Here is a 22,393-nt window from a genome sequence, read left to right as displayed (position 1 = left end):
CGTGCAATCATTTGCAACAGCTGCTCTGCCACGCAGTGCGGGTATATAACGAGCAGCAGGTACAATTGCACTTCAGCTTTTTGCTTCAGAGCCGACAACTTTGATGCTGATATATATACAGAGTGTGAACGAGTTCTCAGGAAGATCTCTCGAAGCTGGTACGGGCGATACAGCGCGGCAGTGCGGTCTATTTCTCTTTTTTGAAACAGAATTGCACATTCCTATCCGTGTCCCCTGATGACCTAAGGATCACGCTTCCTTTGGGGAACCAACCCCGTAGGAACCCTCATCCCTCCCACGCTCTGCAGCCAGCAGAACCGCTGACGGAACTCGTGGCTGGTCGTTTTGAATCGGAGTCTCCACAAGCTACCGTTCAAAATACTAATGCAGAGACGCATTTGGTCTCTTTTCTCGGTATGGAGTTGGATTCGGTCGCACAGACTGCGTGCCTCACAGAGGAACGCGCTCGGTCGGTGCTGAACTGCCTGAATACATTCAAAGGCAAGACAGCGGTCCCACTGAAATTCTTTCAGAGACTCCTAGGGCACCGCTTGGGCTGTTCCATATGAGACCGCTTCAGCACTGGCTTCACGGCCGAGTCCCGAGATGGGCATGGCATCACGGCACTCACCAGGTGACAATCACACCGGCATGCCGCCAGACCTTCAGCCCGTGGTCAGTGTGCAGTGTCAGGGGTCTGGACAGGCCCCTAACTTCATTGGCACATCAACTGCCTCGAGTTGCTAGCAGTCCGTCTCGCTCTGATCCACTTAAAAAGGACGCTACAGGGTAGGGACGTGCTGGTCCGTACAGACAACACTGCGACCGTTGTGTACATCAACCGACAAGGTGTTCTACGCTGCCGTCGCATGTCGCAACTCACCGGCCATCTCCTCCTCTAGAGTCAGAAGTATCTGAGGTCGCTTCGGGCCATGTATGTCCCCGGTGTGCTCCACCACGTGGTTGACGAGCTGTGACAAGCTGTCACAAACTGTGCTCAGGGCTCTACAGTGTGACCATTTTGCTCGTATATGCCCCTAAAAATCGATACGTGCAAACCGGAAAAATTATTTACGAGCACAATGTGCGAGTAACTACAACCGACCATAATCCCCCCATCCTGCCCGCTGCGGTGCACCTCGCCGCTAATCATTCAAAACATCCCACCCCGAGTAGCGGGCAGGATGCGACGCAAAGCTGGTGTCAATCATATGAAAGTTGTTGAAACTCTGACAGGAAACAAGCGAGCTAGTCACCGGAGCACCGGGAGAGATCCCGCTGTGCGGTTCGCTCTGTGGCCGCTTGAGCATCTCATCACAAAAACAAAGACAGAGATGTCAGCAGCTGGAGCGGTGAGACAGAAGACAGCAGGGAGAGGATAAGGAGGTTTTGAGTTTTGCTTGCTGGCTTTTTAGCTATACCAGGTACCTTTTGTTTAAACGTTCAACTTTTCATAAAACTGACCTGCTCGTCAGTTTCACTTTTCGAAAACTGACTAATCACAGCCTGGATGGGGCGGGACATAAAAAAAGTTTGACGTGCTACAGTACACTTTCAAATGTTGAACTCCTCCTACATGAATAGTTCTGATTATTGATGAGATAGTAGCATTAACAAATTAGAGACCAATGTAGGCCATTTTTCTTGAACAAATATTTAATAAATGAAAACAACTCACCAATATGAAACTGCTGTTTTGTCAGACTGGAATAAATATTATATTATTACATAAAATTACAATGCATATAGTAAAATTAAATCATGAATATATTAACATTCTAACAGTATACTATTAGATTATTTTAACTTTTTATGTAATGTTATTATAATAATATAAATACTAATACACTCATTTAAACTAGCTTATCCTACATGTTGTGGAAAGAGCCTCTGCAGTGGAAAGATGCAGATTTCCACTGCACAGATGTGACTATGTGCTCCTAGCCTCCTCATGAGAGCAACACGTTTCCCTTGTTCTGTTTTACTAAAGTGATTGTAAAGTGTGATTTATACTTCTGCATCAAATCAACGGCGTAGCCTACACATTGATACTGTTCAGTAGTCTTATTTACATTAGGTATGGCGTTGGTTGTTTGAGTGCTGCTGGTGTATCGTGAATCCGGCCCTGGTTCAATAACTACATAAGCACCAATCACAGTAAAGTTTTTTGCGATGAGTGATCAGTGTTTTAAAAGTTGTTTTCAATATGTCAAATTTTCAAAAGATCTGTTTCAGTATTTTCAAATACTTCGACAAACTTTTAAGGCCAATGCTGAGTGTGCAGATACAAGAATCATCACTTCCATAGTCCTCCAATGGTTTCACACCATATATATATATATATATATATATATATATATATATATATATATATATATATATATATATATGTATATAATAAAAAGTTTGTTAAACTCTATTACTTGAACATTTTTCACTGCGCTTCAAAATTTCTTGTGCTCAAAATTTCGTATGTTTCACATGTGCTCCTTGGGAAAAACCTTAGCGTAGAACCCTGGTGCTCCCGGGAGAATGGCGACTCCACCCCCAGGCGGTTCAGCTGATCTGGAGAGAGTTCGGGGAGGCTTAGTTAGACATGTTTGCCTCAGAGACCTCCTACTGCCAGCTGTTTTACTCCCTGACTGAAGCTGGCAAAACAGTAGGAAAGCACGATCTGGTCGTCAGGTACCTTAGGGGGGTGAGATGGTTAAATCCTCCTCGACCCCCCTCCATACCCTCTTGGGACCTTTCACTGGTGCTTCGAGCACTCTAGGATGCTCCCTTTGAGCCCCTGCAGTCAGCAGACTTGAAGTTTCTCGACATGAAGACTTTGCTGCTGGTTCCACTGGCCTCTAGGCATTTTCGGTCGACAAATCGTGGCTAGAATTCGGGCCCGGTGACACCCATTTTGTACTGAGACCCCGGCCTATCTATATGCCCAAGGTTCCTACCATTCCCTTCAGGGACCAGGTAGTGAACCTGCAAGCACTGCCCCTGGAGGAAGCAGACCCAGCCCTGGCTTTGCTTGTCCTGTCAGCGATCTCCGTCTGTACATGGACAGAACTCAAAGTCTCAGGACCTCAGACCAGCTCTTTGTCTGTTGCGGAGGCCAGCAGAAGGGAAAGGCTGTCTCCAAGCAGAGGATGGCCCACTGGATAGTGGATGCCTTTGCCTTGGCTTACCAAGCACAAGGCGTGCCCTGCCCGCTCAGGTTGCATGCTCACTCCACGAGAGGCCTTGCATCCTCCTGGGTGCTGACACGTGGCACCTAACTAACAGATATCTGTAGAACTGCAGGCTGGGCGACACCTAACACGTTCACTAGATATTATAGCCTATGTGTAGAGCCGGTCTCCTGTGTTCTCACCCTAAATGGGTAGAATGCCCTGAGAGGCTCGGCTCTGTCGGCTGCGCCCTACAGTGCGACCCTTATTGCTCCAAAGTGAAAAACCTGTTGAGTCCTCCAACACCCTCGGCCCGGACACGGCGGAGCATCCGGCACCAGGCCTTTATCCATTTAATCCTTGATAACCTGGTCTAGGCTGGGTCCCATAAGTGTGACCCTTAGGGTTGGGTACCGAAATGCGGTGCCAATAGGTAACCGCTTCCGACGTAAACGGTAGTAACCAGACCAAATAAGAACGACAATTTCGGTGCCTGATTTCGGTGCCTGACTCTGTGTCATGAGGCGCACACACGCAAGGTATTTCGCTCTCTCCCTCTCCGCCATGCACGCACTATACGGTTTGGAGCAAAGTCTGTTCTGTCTTGCATCTCCCGCTCTAGATTGCGGGAGATTTGAACTAATTTGTGGGCATCAGGGAGCCGCTATCAATATGCAGGAGACTCCCAGAACTTCTGCTGATAGCGAGGGGATTAATGAAGATGCCGAAGACAAAACGCTCCAAGGTTTGGCTGCATTTCACGTGTAAAATTACGCGTCAGAACGCCCTCTGGGTGTGCCGATTGTCTGAAACCATATAGAATCACGCCAATGCATTTCATATGATGGCCAATGCATCGCCGCCTCGAGGCTCTTACGTCGTCATATTATATTAGTGCGCACATCATCTGCTCCTCAAATTTCTCTGCCGAAAAAGGAAGCAGTGGGAACGAAATACCATACTCGCCTAGCTAAGTGCTGCCGTAAATAGTACAACGACCAGATAACTTACATGACTGGTTCAAGAAGACAAAACATGGGAACCTGGAGGCATGTCGAGATTAGATTACCCTGGTAGTAATCTCTATTAATCTCCAGTATTATTACATTGTTTGATACAATATTGTTTTATTTGATATTATGTAAATGTGAATTTATTTATTTTATATTTTTATTTTATTTTATATTGGTTTATTTATTATTACCATATGTTACTTGTATTTATATTGTTTAAAGATTTAAGTTAATATTGTGTCCAGTTTGGCCCTGTAAATAAAAGGGTATTATTTTTTGACAAAGTGTGTGCAGTTTCGTTTTCTTAAGTACCGTTTCAACAACTGTTTAAGCACCGGATCCGTTTAAAAAATACCGAGTAGGTACTGGTATTGGATAATACCCAACCCTAGTGACCCTGCAGGGATACCATATGTGTATTTCTTCCACGTCTGCTCCTAAGCGAAAGCCCGTTTCTTTCCCTTGGGCTAAGTCACCCAGTATTTCATATGCAGTACAACCATTGGGTTAGTCTATATATATATATATATATATATATATATATATATATATATATATATATATATATATATATATATATATATACATATTTATATATCCCCGCATAACTCCCTCGGGGAAGAATGTGGGTTCCGCAGCGTTCTCCTTCCTTACAGAATTTGCACCTGCTGCTCGTTATATACCCGTGCCTGCCACTGCTGTTGCAAATGATAGCACCCCAATCTGCATTGGCTCGCTTAGTTTCACTATGAAGTAGATTGGCCTCTCTAGCGAGATTCCTATTCGTCGGTCTCGACATGGCGTTTCCATTCCCTCCTTCAGGGAACAAGGGTTACCATATGTAACCGAGACCGTTTCGCTGCGATGCCATAAAAGAACCATTTTCAGTTCCCCAAAGAACTTTCCAGTAAACAGTTTTTTCCTTAGTGTGAAGAACATTTTCAAGAACCTTTTTTCCACTATAAAGATCCTTTTGTGAATTAGAGAGGTTCCATGGATGTTAAAGGTTGGTTAAAGGTCAATGAAGAACTTTTATTTTTAAGAGTGTATATGATTTTTTTGTTCAGACTATGATTCAGTCAAGTCTAAGGATATCAAACTTGTGATATTTTGAGCCAATTTTAGAACACATATCCCGTTAAAATGTTTACAGGGCATACTGAGTCTACCCACCCAAGACAGGATCCAAATGCACTTGCCGCTTGGCTATTTTTTTTTTTTCAAGACTCTCGACAACAACTACAGTACTGCAGTCAGTTCTTGTGCATATGTGTTTGTTTTCATCTGTTATGAGTCTCCTAGCAGTGATGTGCCTGTTTCTGCATGAGTTTGTTGTGGTTAGAACAACTTGAATATCTGTGTGTGATCTTCAGTCATTTAGGATATGATTGTGAAGTCAGCAAGCTTAGATGCCTAGTGTTTTATAGTCAGTTCACAATTTAAAATTTATGCAGTGTATTCCAGCATTTAGATCTGGGATGGTAAAAATACTACCAATGTTTCTGGTTTAAAATGCAACTTATATTATTTAAAAGTGGCAAACGTGTGATGAATGTCAAAATCACTTCAGTCCCCAACTTACCCAACATGAGTAATAGTAATTGTGGTATTAAAGAAAACTCTATTTGAGAAAATAGGAAATCTGATTTGGTTTTAATACAACCCTGTGAAATTATTAGAAATATAGTACATAAGAAGCATTTTCATAACTGGAATGATCTATGAGTTAGCGACAGGGACCTAGAGTTAAAAGACGTGGATGAGCTTAGAGGAGTTCCAAAGAATGATTGATGTGTGGAGAAGTGTGTTTAGAGCACACCTGTCTGAATGTGTGATGGATAGAGTGTGAGAGATGAATGAGAGCAGAGGGGAAGAGGACGCTTGATGAGGTTCTGATCTGAAACGCACGGCAGCATCAGGTCAGAGGAAAAGTGAAAAAGGATGGAATTTGTCAAGCAGACAAATTATTGTTCTGGCATCTTATCAGCTCGCCAGTCAATTTCAGGCATGGAAATACCAGAGTGAAGGGCACCTTTCTCCCAACAATCTCCATAAAATGAGCAAATTTAACATTCAGAGGAATACAACAACCATTAACAGAAAAAAAAAAAAAAAAAAAAAAAAAATATATATATATATATATACATGCTATTATTATTCATCATGCAGTGCATTAAACAACTCATGTTTTATGTCCATACTAAAATATTTACTTCATATTCATTCCTTCATTTTCAAGTATTAAATGAGGTCCATGTTACCGCGGCAATCTGACCCATTAGAACTGCTGCTTTTTCAATGCCTTCCACTTTAGCTATAATGTGATTGTGATGGTAATTGTGTCACCTCATCATTGATTAGTTATGCAAGCAATATATATATATAAAAAAGCCTTTGCGTACCATTCCCCTAATCCGCAATTAAAACCGGCAATGGGGCTGTTTGCTCACTTTCCGTTCTTCTCACTGAGGGCTGTGTGCTACATTCCAAACCTCTCAAAGAGCTTTTTGCTGATGTCCTTGCCAAAGTCATCGTCACATGTGGAAGCCAAAAATGAAAAGTTTTATCATTCCTTTTCAACTATCAGCCCCCCTGGTACAGCCAGAGAGCAATGAGGGGCACATTCATGACTAGATTATTGACAGAGCTCAAGTGAGAGACGATCTAAAGCAACCTGATTAGAACTGTCTGGGCTCACGCAATTTCACGACTAACTAATTTTTTAAATAACTAACTCTCATCCTCTTATCCTCTCCCTTTAGGTAATGAGCTTCTGTATCGTACCCGTGAAGGTGATGTGGTCCGCTTCAACATGGAGACCAACAAAAGCACAATCCTGGTGACAAACAGGAAGTTTGTAAGTATCTAACCTCCTTATTTTCCACCTCTTTCTTCAAAAATTGTGAAACCCTTTAAAGACATTAAAATTAAAACTGGGTTTAACTGCTTAATAGATGTTACTGCTCTTATTGTGCATGATTAATCAATTAAGGTGACTCCAAAAAAGTATTAAGTCACACTTGTCAAATGTGATTGCCTTACATTAAAAAAAACATCACCAACAAATGTGTAATTAAATATATATTAGTTTATTATATCGGGACTCCAAATGGTCACATTTTGCTATCTGAATTTTGCATAGTTTTAATAAAATCACTGCGAGATATAATGAGAAGCATTCACATTTCCAGAGTATTTTTTAATTAAAATCTGTATCCTGGATTATTCTTGACGTGTACTTTGTTCAGAATAACTACCCGTGACAAATTTAGTTAAACATTATTTAAAGAATATTATTTTTTTGTACATATTTTAATTGAGTAAATCTCTGTTGTGCAGCACTTTGCCAAAAAATAAAAGGATAAAAGTTGTTAAATTTCCATTTGATTACATTTTAAAACATTTATATTATTGTTAGTTTTCTGCATTCATTTGATAATATATTTGTATTAAATCATAAAAAGAAAAAGAAAAATGTTCTGAATAAAATGCATTTCTACGGAGCCCCTGAGGGGACCTTTGCAAAAAAATAAAATAAAGACTATAGCGTGCGCACGAGAAACCTATCGGGTGCGCACGAGAAACTATCGCGTGCGCACGAGAAAACTATCACATGCGCACGAGAAAACTATTGCATCATTAATGGAAATGTGGAACTAGGAATGATATGTACGGAGCTTATTTGTCATCAATAATCGCAGATCGCAACATGGAAGAAGAATTTATTGAATTTATTATTTATTGCTATTTTATGATTTGCTTTTCAACATAATTTAGAATTTTTTAAATGATTGAGTGGTTTTAAGTTATGTTTTAAGGTTTTAAAGTTAGTTTAAATTTTTATTCTAAAGAGACAGGATCAAAAAAAATTACATTGTTGAACTGAAAGAAGAAAGTGTATGTCTTATAAATACCAAATATCCTTTAAACAAGCTGCCACCACCCCCTCTATTTATCTATTATCTACTATTTATCTACACCCTGAGCACAGGTTACGATAAGGTCAATAACTCATTCCTTAGATGCAAGTACTTAGTCTATTGCTTGGTACGAGTCCTTTAGCAGCTCAAAGTGAGCTTCTATCATAACAGTATTGCAAATCTCATAGACATCACTGTCACATGGTATAGACCAGTTATACTTAAAGTGTGGTCCGTGGACTACTAGTTGTCCGCCATCGCCCCCTAGTGGTCCGCAAAAAGATGACCTAAACTAGGCAAGTGTTTCCAAAATCGTCACTTATTTAAAGGGTTAGTTCACCCAAAAATGAAAATTATGTCATTAATGACTCACCCTCATGTCGTTCCAAGCCCGTAAGACCTCCGTTCATCTTCGGAACACAGTTTAAGATATTTTAGATTCAGTCCGAGAGCTTTTTGTCCCTCCATTGAAAATCTATGTACGGTATACTGTCCTTGTTCAGAAAGGCAATAAAGACATCATCAAAGTAGTCAATGTGACCTCAGTGGGTTAGTTAGAATTTTTTGAAGCATTGAAAATACATTTTGTTCCAAAAATAACAAAAACGACGACTTTATTCAGCATTGTATTCTCTTCCGGGTCTGTTGTCAATCCGTGTTCATGAGTCCGCTGACGTAAGACGAGCTGACGTGTTATCTGGTGCGCCCGAGCTTCGTTTACAGTCTGAGGGAGACGCACGCTGTAAACAAAACAATCTTTGCAAACATGTCTAAGGATTTCGACACAGGGGAAGACTTGCAATTTTTTTTAACCAGACATATTTATTTGAACCCGAATACACGGATGCACCAGATTAGACCCCGAAGCCGCCGCCAGGCGCCGCCATTTGCGCCATTTAGAATTTCAGCCGCCGCCAGCCAATAATTTCGTAAGCCAAATTGAGCCGCCATCTGATAAAGTTTGGCTGAGCTGGCTAGAATTATTTGCATCAAATAATAATTCTATCACATAGAGACATACACACACGACACGAATATATAAACAATACACGAGATCTATTTTCCCACTGGATTCATAACAGCACAGTCTTGTGCTCGTTGCTACGATACACAGACTCACAGTGAATTGACGACCAATTAAAATTGCTCGTTTTCCGTACAGAAGAAGCGATGCATTTTTTTCTCGCACTGAGGTGAAATGGCGGAAAGAAGCAAGCAAGGTAATTTTGATCTCACTTCTCACATACTTTGCTAATTCCTACTTACTTTTTTTTTTAACTTAGGCCTAGCCAGACTTTTGTTAAATCTTCAGGGCACGGTTGCACAAACACCTGAATCAAAGATATGATGTTATGAACCAAATATTCTGGAACGGAGAGATTTATAGCACTGAACGTGATATTACTGCAGTAACAAACCACCGTTTCCACATTGCTAATTCACGACGCATGCTTCAGTGTACATTGAAGTGAAATGTGCAAAACTTTGTCCAAAATAATACTGATAACAGTGTGTGTTTATATTAAGGCGAGACACGGCAGCCAAAAACATCGTTTTTTTTACTGGTCAATTTTGAGATTTTTGGATATTTGTCTTCCATGTCTTCTTACAGACTTGTGGTGAAAAAAAGTCCGAAATACACATTTAGGTATTTATTTTACTACACTTCGTCTGTTTGCGTCTGTAGATTTCTCATAAATTCAACAAAAGTTTGCGTTCTTAATCAACATAACGTTACTTCTCCGCGATCAGACTACAAAATAAATATGTACATACGTTGTGAAAGTAAAATCTGGTGTTTTCTTTATTACATTGTATTGCATTTTGTAGAAATATAGTGTAAGCCATGCATTGCTTGGAAATATTGAGATCTAGTAAATCAGTATAACATAGACATCTGTGGACATGAAGTGGCAGCTTCAGCCATTTGCAGCTATGAAAAGTTTGGCGGCTGCAGCAGCCATTTAGGTTTTGGCTGAGCCGGCTAGCCAGCCAATAACTTCATCAGCCAGCCATTATTCTCAAAACAAATGGCTTCGGGCTCTACACCAGATAACACGTCAGCAGCGTCTTACGTCAGCAGCGTCACTGCGGACACGTGAACGCGGATTGACAACAGAACCTGAAGAGAATACATATTAATTCTTTCATATTTCATCTGTAACATAATAGGCTAAACATAAACAACAGCGCCCATCTGTGCCATTAATTCATTCACACACAGAAACGTGATTCAAATTTAAACAGTCTTTTTGCATTTACAGACATTAGAACAAAGCATAAGAATAAAAAACTTAGGCTACTCACAATTCTCGGCTAGATCGGTCGCTCCTCAAAATGAAAATAAACCAGCACATGTTCTGAGGTAAATGTTTCAGGATTACTCCTCACAGTCACAGCCTCGCAAGAGGAAAAGGTACATTAATCTGATGATTAAATTTGTTGTGTTATCGCGTTTATGAGGGACGTTGACACGTTTGCATGTGTGCTTCAGATCATTTGCGTTTGAATACTGCGCGCTCTCCGTGGGCGTGTCACATTAGCAGAATAATGAGCTGAGAGAACAATAATGAGATCGGCTGACACCTCTCTCTTTTTTTATAGCTTACATAAACAGAGAATATTTATTTTAGTTTTGAATTAGATATTTTAAAAGTACAAACTTAAATGATTATAAAGATATATTTCTCATGCTTTGGGTGAATAGTATTCGCTGAGTTTTGTTTAAGTTTAAAGACGTGCACCAGAAAAAAGGTTAACCGAGATGGAGAGAGAGAAAGCACACCCTGTTTATTTTCTTTATTTTACAAAAGCACAATGTTTTATTTCGATTGTAAGTGGACACATAAAAAAGTAGACATTCAACAGTTTTTTTTTTATATTTCTTAAGTTTGTATGACCAAAAATGACAGAGTATTTTAAGTCTATTTTCCTGCTATGTGACAAAAAATCGAGCAAAACGCACCGGCGCGTTTGTCGACTCCAGAGGGTTAATGACATAATTTCATTTTTGGGTGAACTAACCCTTTAAAACCTTTGCACGTACGATCACACCGGTGTGATCAGTCTTGGCTGGTCCCTGCAGCGTACGGTGTGATTAGAACGGTCCATGCATCACGTGATCAACTGCTAAATTCAAAAGTGCTTTCGCGCGTTGGCTGGCGCTGAGCCAGAGAGGGGCGCACTCAGTGCTGTCATATATCACAACTATTCAGTGTTTTTAACCACATAATGTTTATTTTAGTTTTCAGACATTTAAATACACATAATTACTAGCAAAAAAAATGATTTTGAGTTTGTAAAATACAGACTGATGTCTATGGAAACGGCAATAATAATCCTTTCCATTATAAAAAGACGACACGTTTTATTCATATCAGATACACATTGTGTAAGTAGCTTAAAATTTTACCCTATTCTTCTCCAGTTCACCGGCCACTTACTTTCATGTATTTCGTGAGAAGTTAAGGAGTTGACGTGTTGTAAACCAACATGGCGCCGCCCATCGCACATACAGCTCAACCAACGCAATCGTTATACAGGTGTTTAAACAACAAAACACATCCAATTGCACATATTTGACAGTCGGAATATCAGTGTTTCATGTTATAGTTAATACATTTGTGAATATTTTAATAATATTTATTTTTAATAAATATTAATATTTTAATATTTTAATAATAAATATAATAATAATATTTACATAAAGCAGATCATCATTCATTCAGCGCTGAACATCCAAAGCTTGCAGAATCTGCCCTCAAAGTGCTCATGCCCTTCTCAACTACATACAACTGTGAAGTTGGGTTTTCCACACTGGTTGGTTTGAAAACAAAACAGCGCAACAAACTAAACGTGGAGCCTAGTATGACACTGAAACTCTCCTCTTTGGAGCCAGACATTCAGAAACTGATGTGTGAGAAGCAGTACCACTCGTCTCATTAATATTCACATTGAGTTTTAGATGGAAATCTCAAAATATAAAATCCACAGATCTATTAGTTTTGTAATGAACTAGTTTTTGTTTCATGTGTAAAATCCCAGTAATTTCAGTGATATTGGACATTAAGGGGAAATTTTTTTCAGCATTTTATTGTTACCATAGTTACAACCATAGACTTCCAATAACCACCACCTCAGTTTTAAACTAATGACTCTTTGGAATGACATTTAGTGGGACCTAGGCTGTTACAGTATGTTTAATTGCAATTTTTTTTTTTCCACGTGTGCAGTTTGTTGTTCATATTAAGCTGAAGCTCATTTCACATTTAATTTTCCAAATGAAATAAAATTCATATAATAATTTCTGATCGTATTATTGCATTTGTGTTTGAATAATTTGTTTTTGACTTGAAACAGTTGCATATTAAACTTAAATTTAGCTTATCCTTAAAATTTTGGGAATTGGGTAGCGCTGTGTTGTGGTTGCGCTGTGTCACAAGCAATGACGCGTCACCATGGAAACGAGATATGTTTCTCGTGCGCACGCGATAGTTTCTCGTTCGCACGTGATAGTCTTTATTTTTTTATTTTTTGCAAAGGTCCCCTCAGGGGCTCCGTACATTTCATAGGACTCCATTATTCTTGAAAAGTTTTATGGATTATTAATGAAAAAATAAGTTATTAATGTAATCTATAATCAATTAATAAATTTAATTGATTAACCCTTTCACACGTAAGTTTAAAATATTCTAACTGACACCCCAGCGTGAGTTTTTCAAGGCGACCGTTATTTAGAACTTGTCACTTTAAAGTTTCCATGGTGACGCGTCATTGCTTGTCACGTGACACAGCGCAACCACAACACAGCTGAATGAATGATGATCTGCTTTTATGTCATTTCCCCTTTTTTATTAAAAACATTCACAAATGTATTAGCTATAGCATGAAACACTGATATTCCGATTGTCCAATATGTGCAAGTGGATGTGTTTTGTTGTTTAAACACCTTTATAACGATCGCGTTAGTTGAGCTGTATGCGCGATGGGCGACGCCATGTTAGTTTGTTTCACAGTTCAGAGAATCGGATCTGTTGGATTTACACGTCAATTCCTCCACTTCTCACGAAATGCATGAAAGTAAGTGGCCGGTGAACTGGGAGAAGAATAGGGTCAAATGTAAAGCTACTTACACTATGTGTATCTGATATGAATAAAACGTGTCGTCTTATTATAATGTAAAGGATTATTATTGCCGCTTCCATAGACATCAGTGTGTATTTTACAAACTCAAAATCATTGTTTTGCTAGTACTTGTGTGTATTTTAATGTCTGAAACCTATAAATAAACATTATGTGGTTGAAAACACTGAATAGTTGTGATATATGACAGCACTGAGTGGGTCCTTCTCTGGCTCAGCCCCAGCAAACGCGCGAAAGCACGTTTGAATTTAGCAGTTGATCACGTGATGCATGGACCGTTCTAATCACACCGTACGCTGCAGGGACCAGCCAAGACTGATCACACCGGTGTGATCGTACGTGTGAAAGGGTTAAACAAATTATTGATTATTGAAATTTGAATAAACAAAACAAACAAATGGTTTCAAATGTTTCAAATGGTTATAATAAATTTATAATTTCTCAAAATTTGTTCAATTAAAAAAAACTAACAAACCTGTTTTCATTAATTTAACGGTCATTTTAACTGATGATAATAATAATGACTGGTTGTTTAATACTGTGATATTTTCTGAGACGGTTATCATACCGTGAAAATCTCATACCTTTACAACCCTGTTCTGCAGTGTAAATTACTCCACCGTTTCATACAACAGATCATTGTGCTGACACTTCTGTTGTTTTTTAATAGAGCTAAAAGCATCCATCATTAGAGCAATGTTCTGTGTAGCTCATTAACAGCCTCAGATCGTTAAAGTGGGGCTGGCAGGATGCAAAACAGCGGAGGCAAGGACAAAGAACATGATGTTTGTTCAGAATCAAACAGTTGCAGCTCTGATTAATGCCACGCTCTCTCTGTGTCTGCGCGATCCAATCTATCACAGTCATTTAAGGAATATGGTAATGAAACTATTCTTGCTAAAAGTCTCATATACCTTTTCTCTGTTCCCTTTCCAGGAAATGTACAAAGCCAGCAAATATGAGGTTTCCCCAGATATGAAACTGGTTCTGCTGGCCTACAATGTGCTGCCGGTGAGGTCTATGTGTATTTAGGTGTTGTATGTGTGTATTGAGATGAAAGTAATCATGGCACGATGTGAAAGGGCCCCCACTCTCCACCGTCTCACCAGAACCAAATACACCCTGCTGGAGTGATTGAAACCGAGCACACACACACACACACACACACACACACACACACACACACACACGCGCACACACACACACACACACACACACACACACACACACACACACACACACACACACACACACACACACACACACACACACACACACACACACACACCTACCTACTGCCAGCCGAGAGAAAGAAGGACAGAGTCTGTTTTCACACTTGGTTTGATTGGTTGGTCTGAACTCAACTTCTATTCCACCATCACCCTCTATTTTCATATTGTATTATACAGTTAGACTCTGAACCACAGGGTGATTGTGGGAATTAGTTGCAGGTGTTGCTAGCTAGGTAACAATTCAAGAGGATGTGCACCAAAAAGTCCCCAAAGTTATAGAAATCCTGGAAATAACAGGGAATTTTTGTAAACTATCATATTCAGATTTAGAAATTAAGTGAAAATATAAAGGAAATTTCTATATTGAAGTTATATTCAGTTCCAAATTATTTCAACAGCTTACAATTACTTTTGTATTGAGCATAAATTATCTTTAACTGATTAGATGGAAAATGCATAGTTGAATGGAAATATTGTACTCAGGAATGGACTATACTATTGTTCACAGATAATGTGTTATCAATATGTCTTTTATAGTTTTTCATCTTTAAAACTAACTGTATTTTATTTGTATATTTTAAAATAACATATTTTAATTGTTCTATTATTATTATTATTATTATTCTTCATCTTTTTTATAGCAGTTCACATTCATAAATTTGCTCAAATTTCCTTTCATGATTTTGCATCTTTAAATCTGAACATCTAATTTTAATATTTTAAAATAAAATGTATTATTTTTTAATAATTTGCCTATTAAATTGTAATAATATTAACATTATTTTTTATTAATATTAACTTTATTACACTTTTTTATTTATAAGATATGTTCTGATTTATTTTTTACCAGATTGTTATCACTGTCTTTTATAGTTTTCTTTTTTTTAAACTGTACCTTTTTTAAATATTTTAAAAAAATATAAAATATAGCATTTTAGTATTATATTTTATTAGTAGTAACAATGTTAATTTTATTATTATTATTATTATTATTTATATACTATTTAAAATTTTTACAATTTTTAAAAATAATTGTTATTTAAATTTGAAATATTTAATTTTCATTCTGCATTATTGTAGTTTTCATAGTAACCATAGTTTAACTGAATCTTTATAATCACCAGTAAAGTCACGTCACATGTATTTATATAGCACAATATACTATAGATTGTTTAAAAGCAAGCAGCATTACATTATTAAACATGAGGAAAAAAACCAGTGTCAATATCTACTATAAAGCTGTTCTCCAGTTCATGTTTTTACTCGTCTGACCTTGACGGACAGAACAGAAGAAATGAACCGGAGATGATTTTCATGTCAAAGAAGTCAGAGTCTCGGAGCCACACCCACATTGTTACGTCATCACCAAGGACCAATGGTAGATTGAAGGTGTTTGTTCAGCCAGAGCAAACCTTTCCGGACAGTTTGCTTTGCCAAGCTGTTTTGAACTCCTGGTTTTGTCCTGGTTTTGTTCGAAATTGCGTCACAATTTTGCTTGAAGTACATCGGCCCTTAACACACCGAAGATTCCTTGCCTTGCTGCACACCTGAACATCTTCCACAAATAACCAGACTGTAGTAATGGGAAGTTCGGATCATTTTACTGACTCGGATCTTTGAGTCTCGTTTAGCAAAATGAACTAATCTTTTTTCGAGTCATTTCGTTCATTTCAGCATAATATAATTAAAATGGCATGTTAAATATCCCAACACATCTAGTACTTACGGAAATGTTGATTACATTTGTAAAAATAATAAAAATAAACTATAGAGTAATGCAGCCAAAGCCAAATTATAAGAAACCAAAATGTTTTATTAATTGATTAGTTGTTGGGTCTTAAGTTCAGGCTATTGCAGTCTGATTCTGTTAGTTCACCTCACCTCCTGATCCGAGACCTTCTTTCCTTTGCAACTTCATATTTATCAGGTTAGTTCTCCTCTCGTGTCTCGAGACGTTAGTTGTCGACTCGTCAGTGTCTGACTCTGATCTGTCTGCCGGGCCGACCGTGCCGTGTGTGATACAGCAGGCCGGAAAGAGAAATGATTAGTTCATTTTCTTCGAGTCTCGAGTTCGGGTTTTAAATCCTTCGTTCTTTTGTCACGTGACCGCTGGTATCTTGCATCAAATACAACATTCGATTCGTATTATTGACTGTGTCTGAATGTATATTGTTGTATATTTAGTAATTAAAATACAAAATATGTGCGATAAACATTATCTGAAAAATAAAAGTTCCATCTTATTAGCCTATTGTCCCTGTCCGTCTCTTTTCTAAATGTTTCTTGTGCATCTGTGGTGTGTTTTATTATATACTATACATTAATTAACTACTATTATATTATCCATTAACTACGTGCATGTTTGTAAAAAGGTTGTGAATTAGTAAGCTATTCAATACGGTGACAAGTCATGTGACAAAAGAACAAGGACTCAAACCGGAAGACTCGAAAAAAATGAAGTAATAATTTCCCTTTCCGGTACTGACAGCATAGCCTCTATGGGACTGACAGGAAGAACTCGAGACTCGTAACCGGCCGAACCCGAACTCGAGACTCGAAAGATGAACTAATCATTTCTCTTTCCGGTACTGACAGCATAATAGTCTCTATGGAACTGACAGGAAGAATGAAAGACTCGGACCCGTCCCGAACCCGAAGACTCTCGAGAGATGAACTAATCATTTCTGTTTCCAGTACAGATTCAGAACCCATATGTTGCGCAATGCGCATGCGCGGTCAACACAAAATGAACAAATCACTCTCTGAGACAATTCGGTCATATGTCATAATTCATAATATGTCTCGATTCATATTAAAGATTTGTTCAAAATGAACGAATCGTTCATGAACGACACATCACTACCAGACTGCTTTCATGCAGACTTGGTTTTGCACCTAAAGCTTTAGTGTGAAAACAAATGTTGAAAGCACCAACACTGAAGGTCTGAGCAGCAGGTGATGAGTTAGTTTGATCAGGGCAGCTGTTTTTACAGAGCTGAAGAGACGGAGAAGGTGTCATAGCACTGGGACAGTGACACCAGAGCTCTTCACACACACATGACATGAAAGAGTGAGCTAAAGGAAAGAGTGTGAGCGCTGCCTCTAGTTTGTTATTCAGTGCCCGTCTCAACATCACCTTGATGGATGACAACCTCGTCCCCCAGCTGTCATTGCCTACGCATGCACACACACACACTCACATTCATAACGCCCCTCATTCTCAAAATCTGTCATGGTGCTGAGTGCCCTTCCCAAAGCAGCTCTCCATCTCTCAGCATCTGTAAGACAGAGGGTGACGGCAAGTACAGGTGTTGAATGTTAATCTTTGACAGTATTAACAGCTTTGCTACAGCACACGTGTCAAGCTCATGTCGGCGAGGAGCATATGCTGCGGTCAGCCCTCTGACTCACACACAGATGTTGACACTGTCCTCAGAGGGAAACAACAGCGCTCCTGCCTTCTTTAACAACGGTGGATTAGTGTTAGTTAGTTCTGCCTTTGAAATCTGATTGTGACCACACATCAGTTGCATTATATTATTATTGCACCAAGATGCAGCCTACAGAGAGGATAATGTATTGCTTTGTGGAAGAGTTATTTAGTGGTCAAAAATGTCAAAGATGTTATCAAATGTTAAAGGGACCGTTCCTCCATAATCCTGCTCCAAACCACAATATTCAAGTTAAAACGGAGGATTCCTTGTTGCACACTTAAGTTCAGGAAACATCTTATTCATTTTGTGGTAGAGTTATTTACTAACAGTGTTTTTTTTAAAGGTTAAAAAATCATTTAAATCTCTAGGATTTGCATTTTTTGGTTTGTATATGGTTTTGAAGAATATTTATATGATTTTCAACATTTAATTTGATTTTCATTGTTTAAATTAAAGCATACTTAGTGGAATTATTTTATTTTATAATATAATGAATAAAGTAATAATCACATTTTTAAAATATTTTCGAGGTAAATATATATATATATATTTACCTTGAAAATATTTTTAAAATGTGTTTATTACTTTATTCATTATATTTTTTGCCAGATTTGATTTTATATGTAATTTTAACAGATATCATGAATTATCAATTTAATAATTTAAATGATATATATATATATATATAGAGAGAGAGAGAGAGAGAGAGAGAGAGAGAGAGAGAGAGAGAGAGAGAGAGAGAGAGAATGGAAATGTATTATATATTATATATTATGTATTATGTATTATGTATTATATTCAATAGAAATGTGTAGCTCATTAAATATTTATTGTATTTTTGAGGTATTTTTTAATTAATTGATAGTTCCAGTGATTTGTGTCAGGGAGTTTTGCACAGGAAAACAGTATTCATATTTAATACTGAAATTATACTTTTGTACTGTAATTCCATTAATTGAAAGTGACATGTGAAGGCCAGGCATGTGCACACACTTTAGGAGTAGTGAGTAGTGAACACACACACACTGCAAAGCATGACACACTCAGAGCAGTGGGCAGCCATTATGCTGTGGCACCCGGAAAGCGAATTGGGGTTAAGTATCTTGCTCAAAGGCATCTCAGTCATTTCCTGCTGGTACTGGAACCGAACCAGCAACATTTAGGTTACAAGTCAAACTCGTTAACTATAAGCCCATGAATTTATCAAATATTAGTGTAATTTACATTTACCATAGCTGTTCCGGCATTTAAGGGGTGTGTTACTGTGATATTACTATGGCAAAAAAAATCCACCCTCTTCACGTTTTGGCTAAAATCACCCTTTAACTGTGGTAAAATTACTGTAATGCATAGCCTCTCAAATGTTATGCTACTAGAGCTTTGTTGGTGCATTTAGTGCAAGTAAGTGCTGTTCTCCAACAATTTAATTTCTCTCTGTTTGTCTTTGTGTTGTTCAAACTCTCAGGTTTACGAGCACTCCTTCACTGCGGATTACATCATTTGCAGCCTGGAAACTCCGTAAGTTGCTGAGCTCATATAACAGTCCCTTTAGTTTACAGAATCCATGTGTCATTATACAACCGAGGAAAACATCGATGCAGCGTTTGCTGCTCAATTCATGTGTCAAAGCCACTCAGAGGACTTAATCTTTCCATACTGCTACCATGTGGTCATACCAACACATCTGTTCTGTGATTAGCACAGAGACATACAGCTTATGTCACCTTTAATTTTTGGGCCTGCGTTGCAGACTGCCTTTATAACAAGCAGCAAAATAAAGCAGCTATATTTATGAGCTCTGTCAGATGGAACAGATGCTGACACAGCGCTGGGCTGCTGCTCCAGCCGGATTTAACAACGCACTGGGATATACTATCACTGTTAGATTTCCTGCCACAGGAATTCCCTCGTGGTGCTTTATTCGCCGTGCTGTTGTGTTGGGCTGTGTAGTACACTGCGATGAAATCAATATCTGTTGGCACACTGCACCACATAGAGGAAGTGTTCCCTGTTAGCCCTCTGAAGACATAGCTAATGTTTGACTGATTGCCTGTCAGTTTGTCTGGGTCAGGATGGTCAACTAGTCCACTTGTCATCCCACCACCAACTAGTTAATCAGTAATGTCTTTGCTTCTCTTTCACAGGGAAACGTGGATCCTGAACCCTCCAGAAGTGCGAAACGCTCACCTGCAGTATGCAGGATGGGGACCGCGAGGCCAGCAGCTGGTAAACATGACATTTCCCACACTGTAAAAACTTAAATTTACAGTTAAAAAGCAGAGTTATTATCCCTAACTAGACCTAAAACCATTAAAATTGAAATAAATTGAAATAAATAATTGAAATAAAGCTTAAATAAAATAAAATACAGTAAATACAGTAAATATGACAGAAAAAGAAAATGAGAAATGTTGTCTCATTTGAAAATGGTATAATATAATTCTAAATATTACTACAAAATGTAATAGTATATAAATAATAATAAATTAGCACTGTTTAAAAATCATATATTCCATTAACTTATATAATGTTAGTAGACCAACCTACCAAATCACTAAAATCTGTTTTGTACCGTTATAGTACACTGACAACCACCAAAACAAACAGGGAGGTAAAGAGAAAACCACAGGATGAATCAAAGCTCATCACAAGTAGCTTTTTCTCAAGGTGAGGTAGATATTAGATCCTAGGTAAATAATATCTTAACAAAATGAAATTAATATAAAACCCCTAATGTACATAACTGATAAGAAAAAATCTAGGAGGAAACATAGTTATTTCAATCAAAAACCATCAAATGTTGGGAATGTCAGTTTATTGTAAATTATAAGGTAACTTGTTCTTTTTGCTTCCAAAAAATATATGTTTACTGTAAAATTACATGAATGTCCCATTTATTAAAAATGTTCACAGTATATAGAAAGGGAACTTGCCGCTAACTGATTCAGTAAAGTCCCTCGGAAACATCAAATTATCCAAAGCTGTTCACCAAGCTTACAATTAATTTCATATTTGAAATTCCAATGGAATCTGCCATCAACTGTCAAAAAAATGCATTTTTCAAGCTGGACCAGCCTAATGCACTTTTGCAGTCCTAAGCATGTGTCTCAGAACATTGACTATTTCTATCCCAACCAAAGGTTCTAACGACAGTGGCAGTGACGCAATAACTTTACCAATTAGCGATTGACTCTTATATTTAAAAGGATTATTGCACTTTCACCCATTAATAGTAATACCGTCTTTGTTTATCTAAAGTCTTTGGTATCAGTAGTACAAGTGCCAACTCAATTTGAAACGTGACTGACAGGCAGCTTCAGTCATGCGCTCACTTCCGAATTTGCATATGTGCTCTGAGAATAATGACTACGCATCACGGTAATGCATTTGTAAACATTCAGATCTATTTCTTGGGTAATATCTCATCTTGGCAAGGTATTGGTGTAAACACACTTGGTTTGTCTTCAGTGAGTGTAAACATGCAGTATTATAATTAATATTAATCAAACAACAATATTGACCAAAAAGAGAAAATCACTCACTGCTCTAAGTGTATTTCTTACTGACTATTTATTTGAATAATTACTTTGAAGAACAAACTACTTCACTGAGAAATACTTGAACGCTTCAAGCCATTGATTTAATTGCATTACACTAAAAATAGTTTAAATGTGTTTAATATTATATATGGCTTTTTATACTTGAAATAGTTCACCCTGGGTCATATTTGGATATTTGCGGTGTCACTGTTACTGACTGGACAAACACAGCACGTGACCTGTTTACATTAAGGCTCTAGCATTGCGCGTCCTCAAATTACACATTGCTAACTGTAATATCAATTTTTTTCTGAGTAATCTTTTCGAACTATAAAGGTAAGTATTAAACGGTCTCTTCTTCACTCCAATTGTCGCATTTTCCATCGTCAAGGGAGATTGATTTCCAGAATCAAGGGAGAATAATACATTGAATAATTTACACTTGTCACTGTTTGGTTGAAGCAGGATAAAATAAAAGTGCAGGATTTACAAGTAGCAGTCTTTTATTTGCAAAACCAAAATTTAAACAAAATACTCAGTATCTTAGGAACAGAAAACAGCCAACAGACCAACCGAACTTACTAGGATGAGAACGGAAAAAGAACTGAACAAAACACAGGTTAAATAACAGACTACTGACTACTAACTAATCAAAGAAACAAGACTTCATCAATGCATCTCTTGCCCGTGCTTCATTACTTCTGCCATTTAAAACTGCTGCAGTTACCCCTGTTCTTAAGAAACCCAATCTTGATCCCTCAGTTACATCTAATTATTGTCCTATTTCAAATTTACCCTTCCTTGTTAAATCACTGGAAAGTACTGTTGCCTCCCAGCTTCAGTCTTTTCTAGTCGAAAATAATCTCTTTGATCCCTTTCAATCTGGTTTTCGCCCACTTAATTGTACTGAAACTATACTTGTAAAGGCAGTGAATGAACTACTACTTTC

General features: G+C 38.0%; 1 protein-coding gene across 4 annotated transcripts in view; it reads left to right on the top strand.

Annotated features, from left to right (window-relative positions):
- The window catches only part of dpp6a (dipeptidyl-peptidase 6a), a 503,595-nt gene that overhangs the window by 376,534 nt on the left and 104,668 nt on the right, over positions 1-22,393 (top strand). For all 4 annotated transcript variants that reach the window (XM_077244246.1, XM_077244247.1, XM_077244244.1 and 1 more), the window contains 4 exons: positions 6,940-7,034; positions 14,176-14,250; positions 19,371-19,423; positions 20,050-20,131. In XM_077244246.1, coding sequence (XP_077100361.1) covers positions 6,940-7,034; positions 14,176-14,250; positions 19,371-19,423; positions 20,050-20,131 — 305 coding nt within the window. The remainder of the gene's footprint in view (positions 1-6,939; positions 7,035-14,175; positions 14,251-19,370; positions 19,424-20,049; positions 20,132-22,393) is intronic.

Source organism: Siphateles boraxobius, unplaced genomic scaffold (assembly GCF_051911475.1).
Source record: "Siphateles boraxobius isolate OS27281-9 unplaced genomic scaffold, OSU_SipBor_1 26, whole genome shotgun sequence".
NCBI lineage: Eukaryota > Metazoa > Chordata > Actinopteri > Cypriniformes > Leuciscidae > Siphateles > Siphateles boraxobius.
The sequence above is the reverse complement of the archived record's forward strand: the minus strand, read 5'-3'. Positions and strand labels throughout refer to the sequence as shown.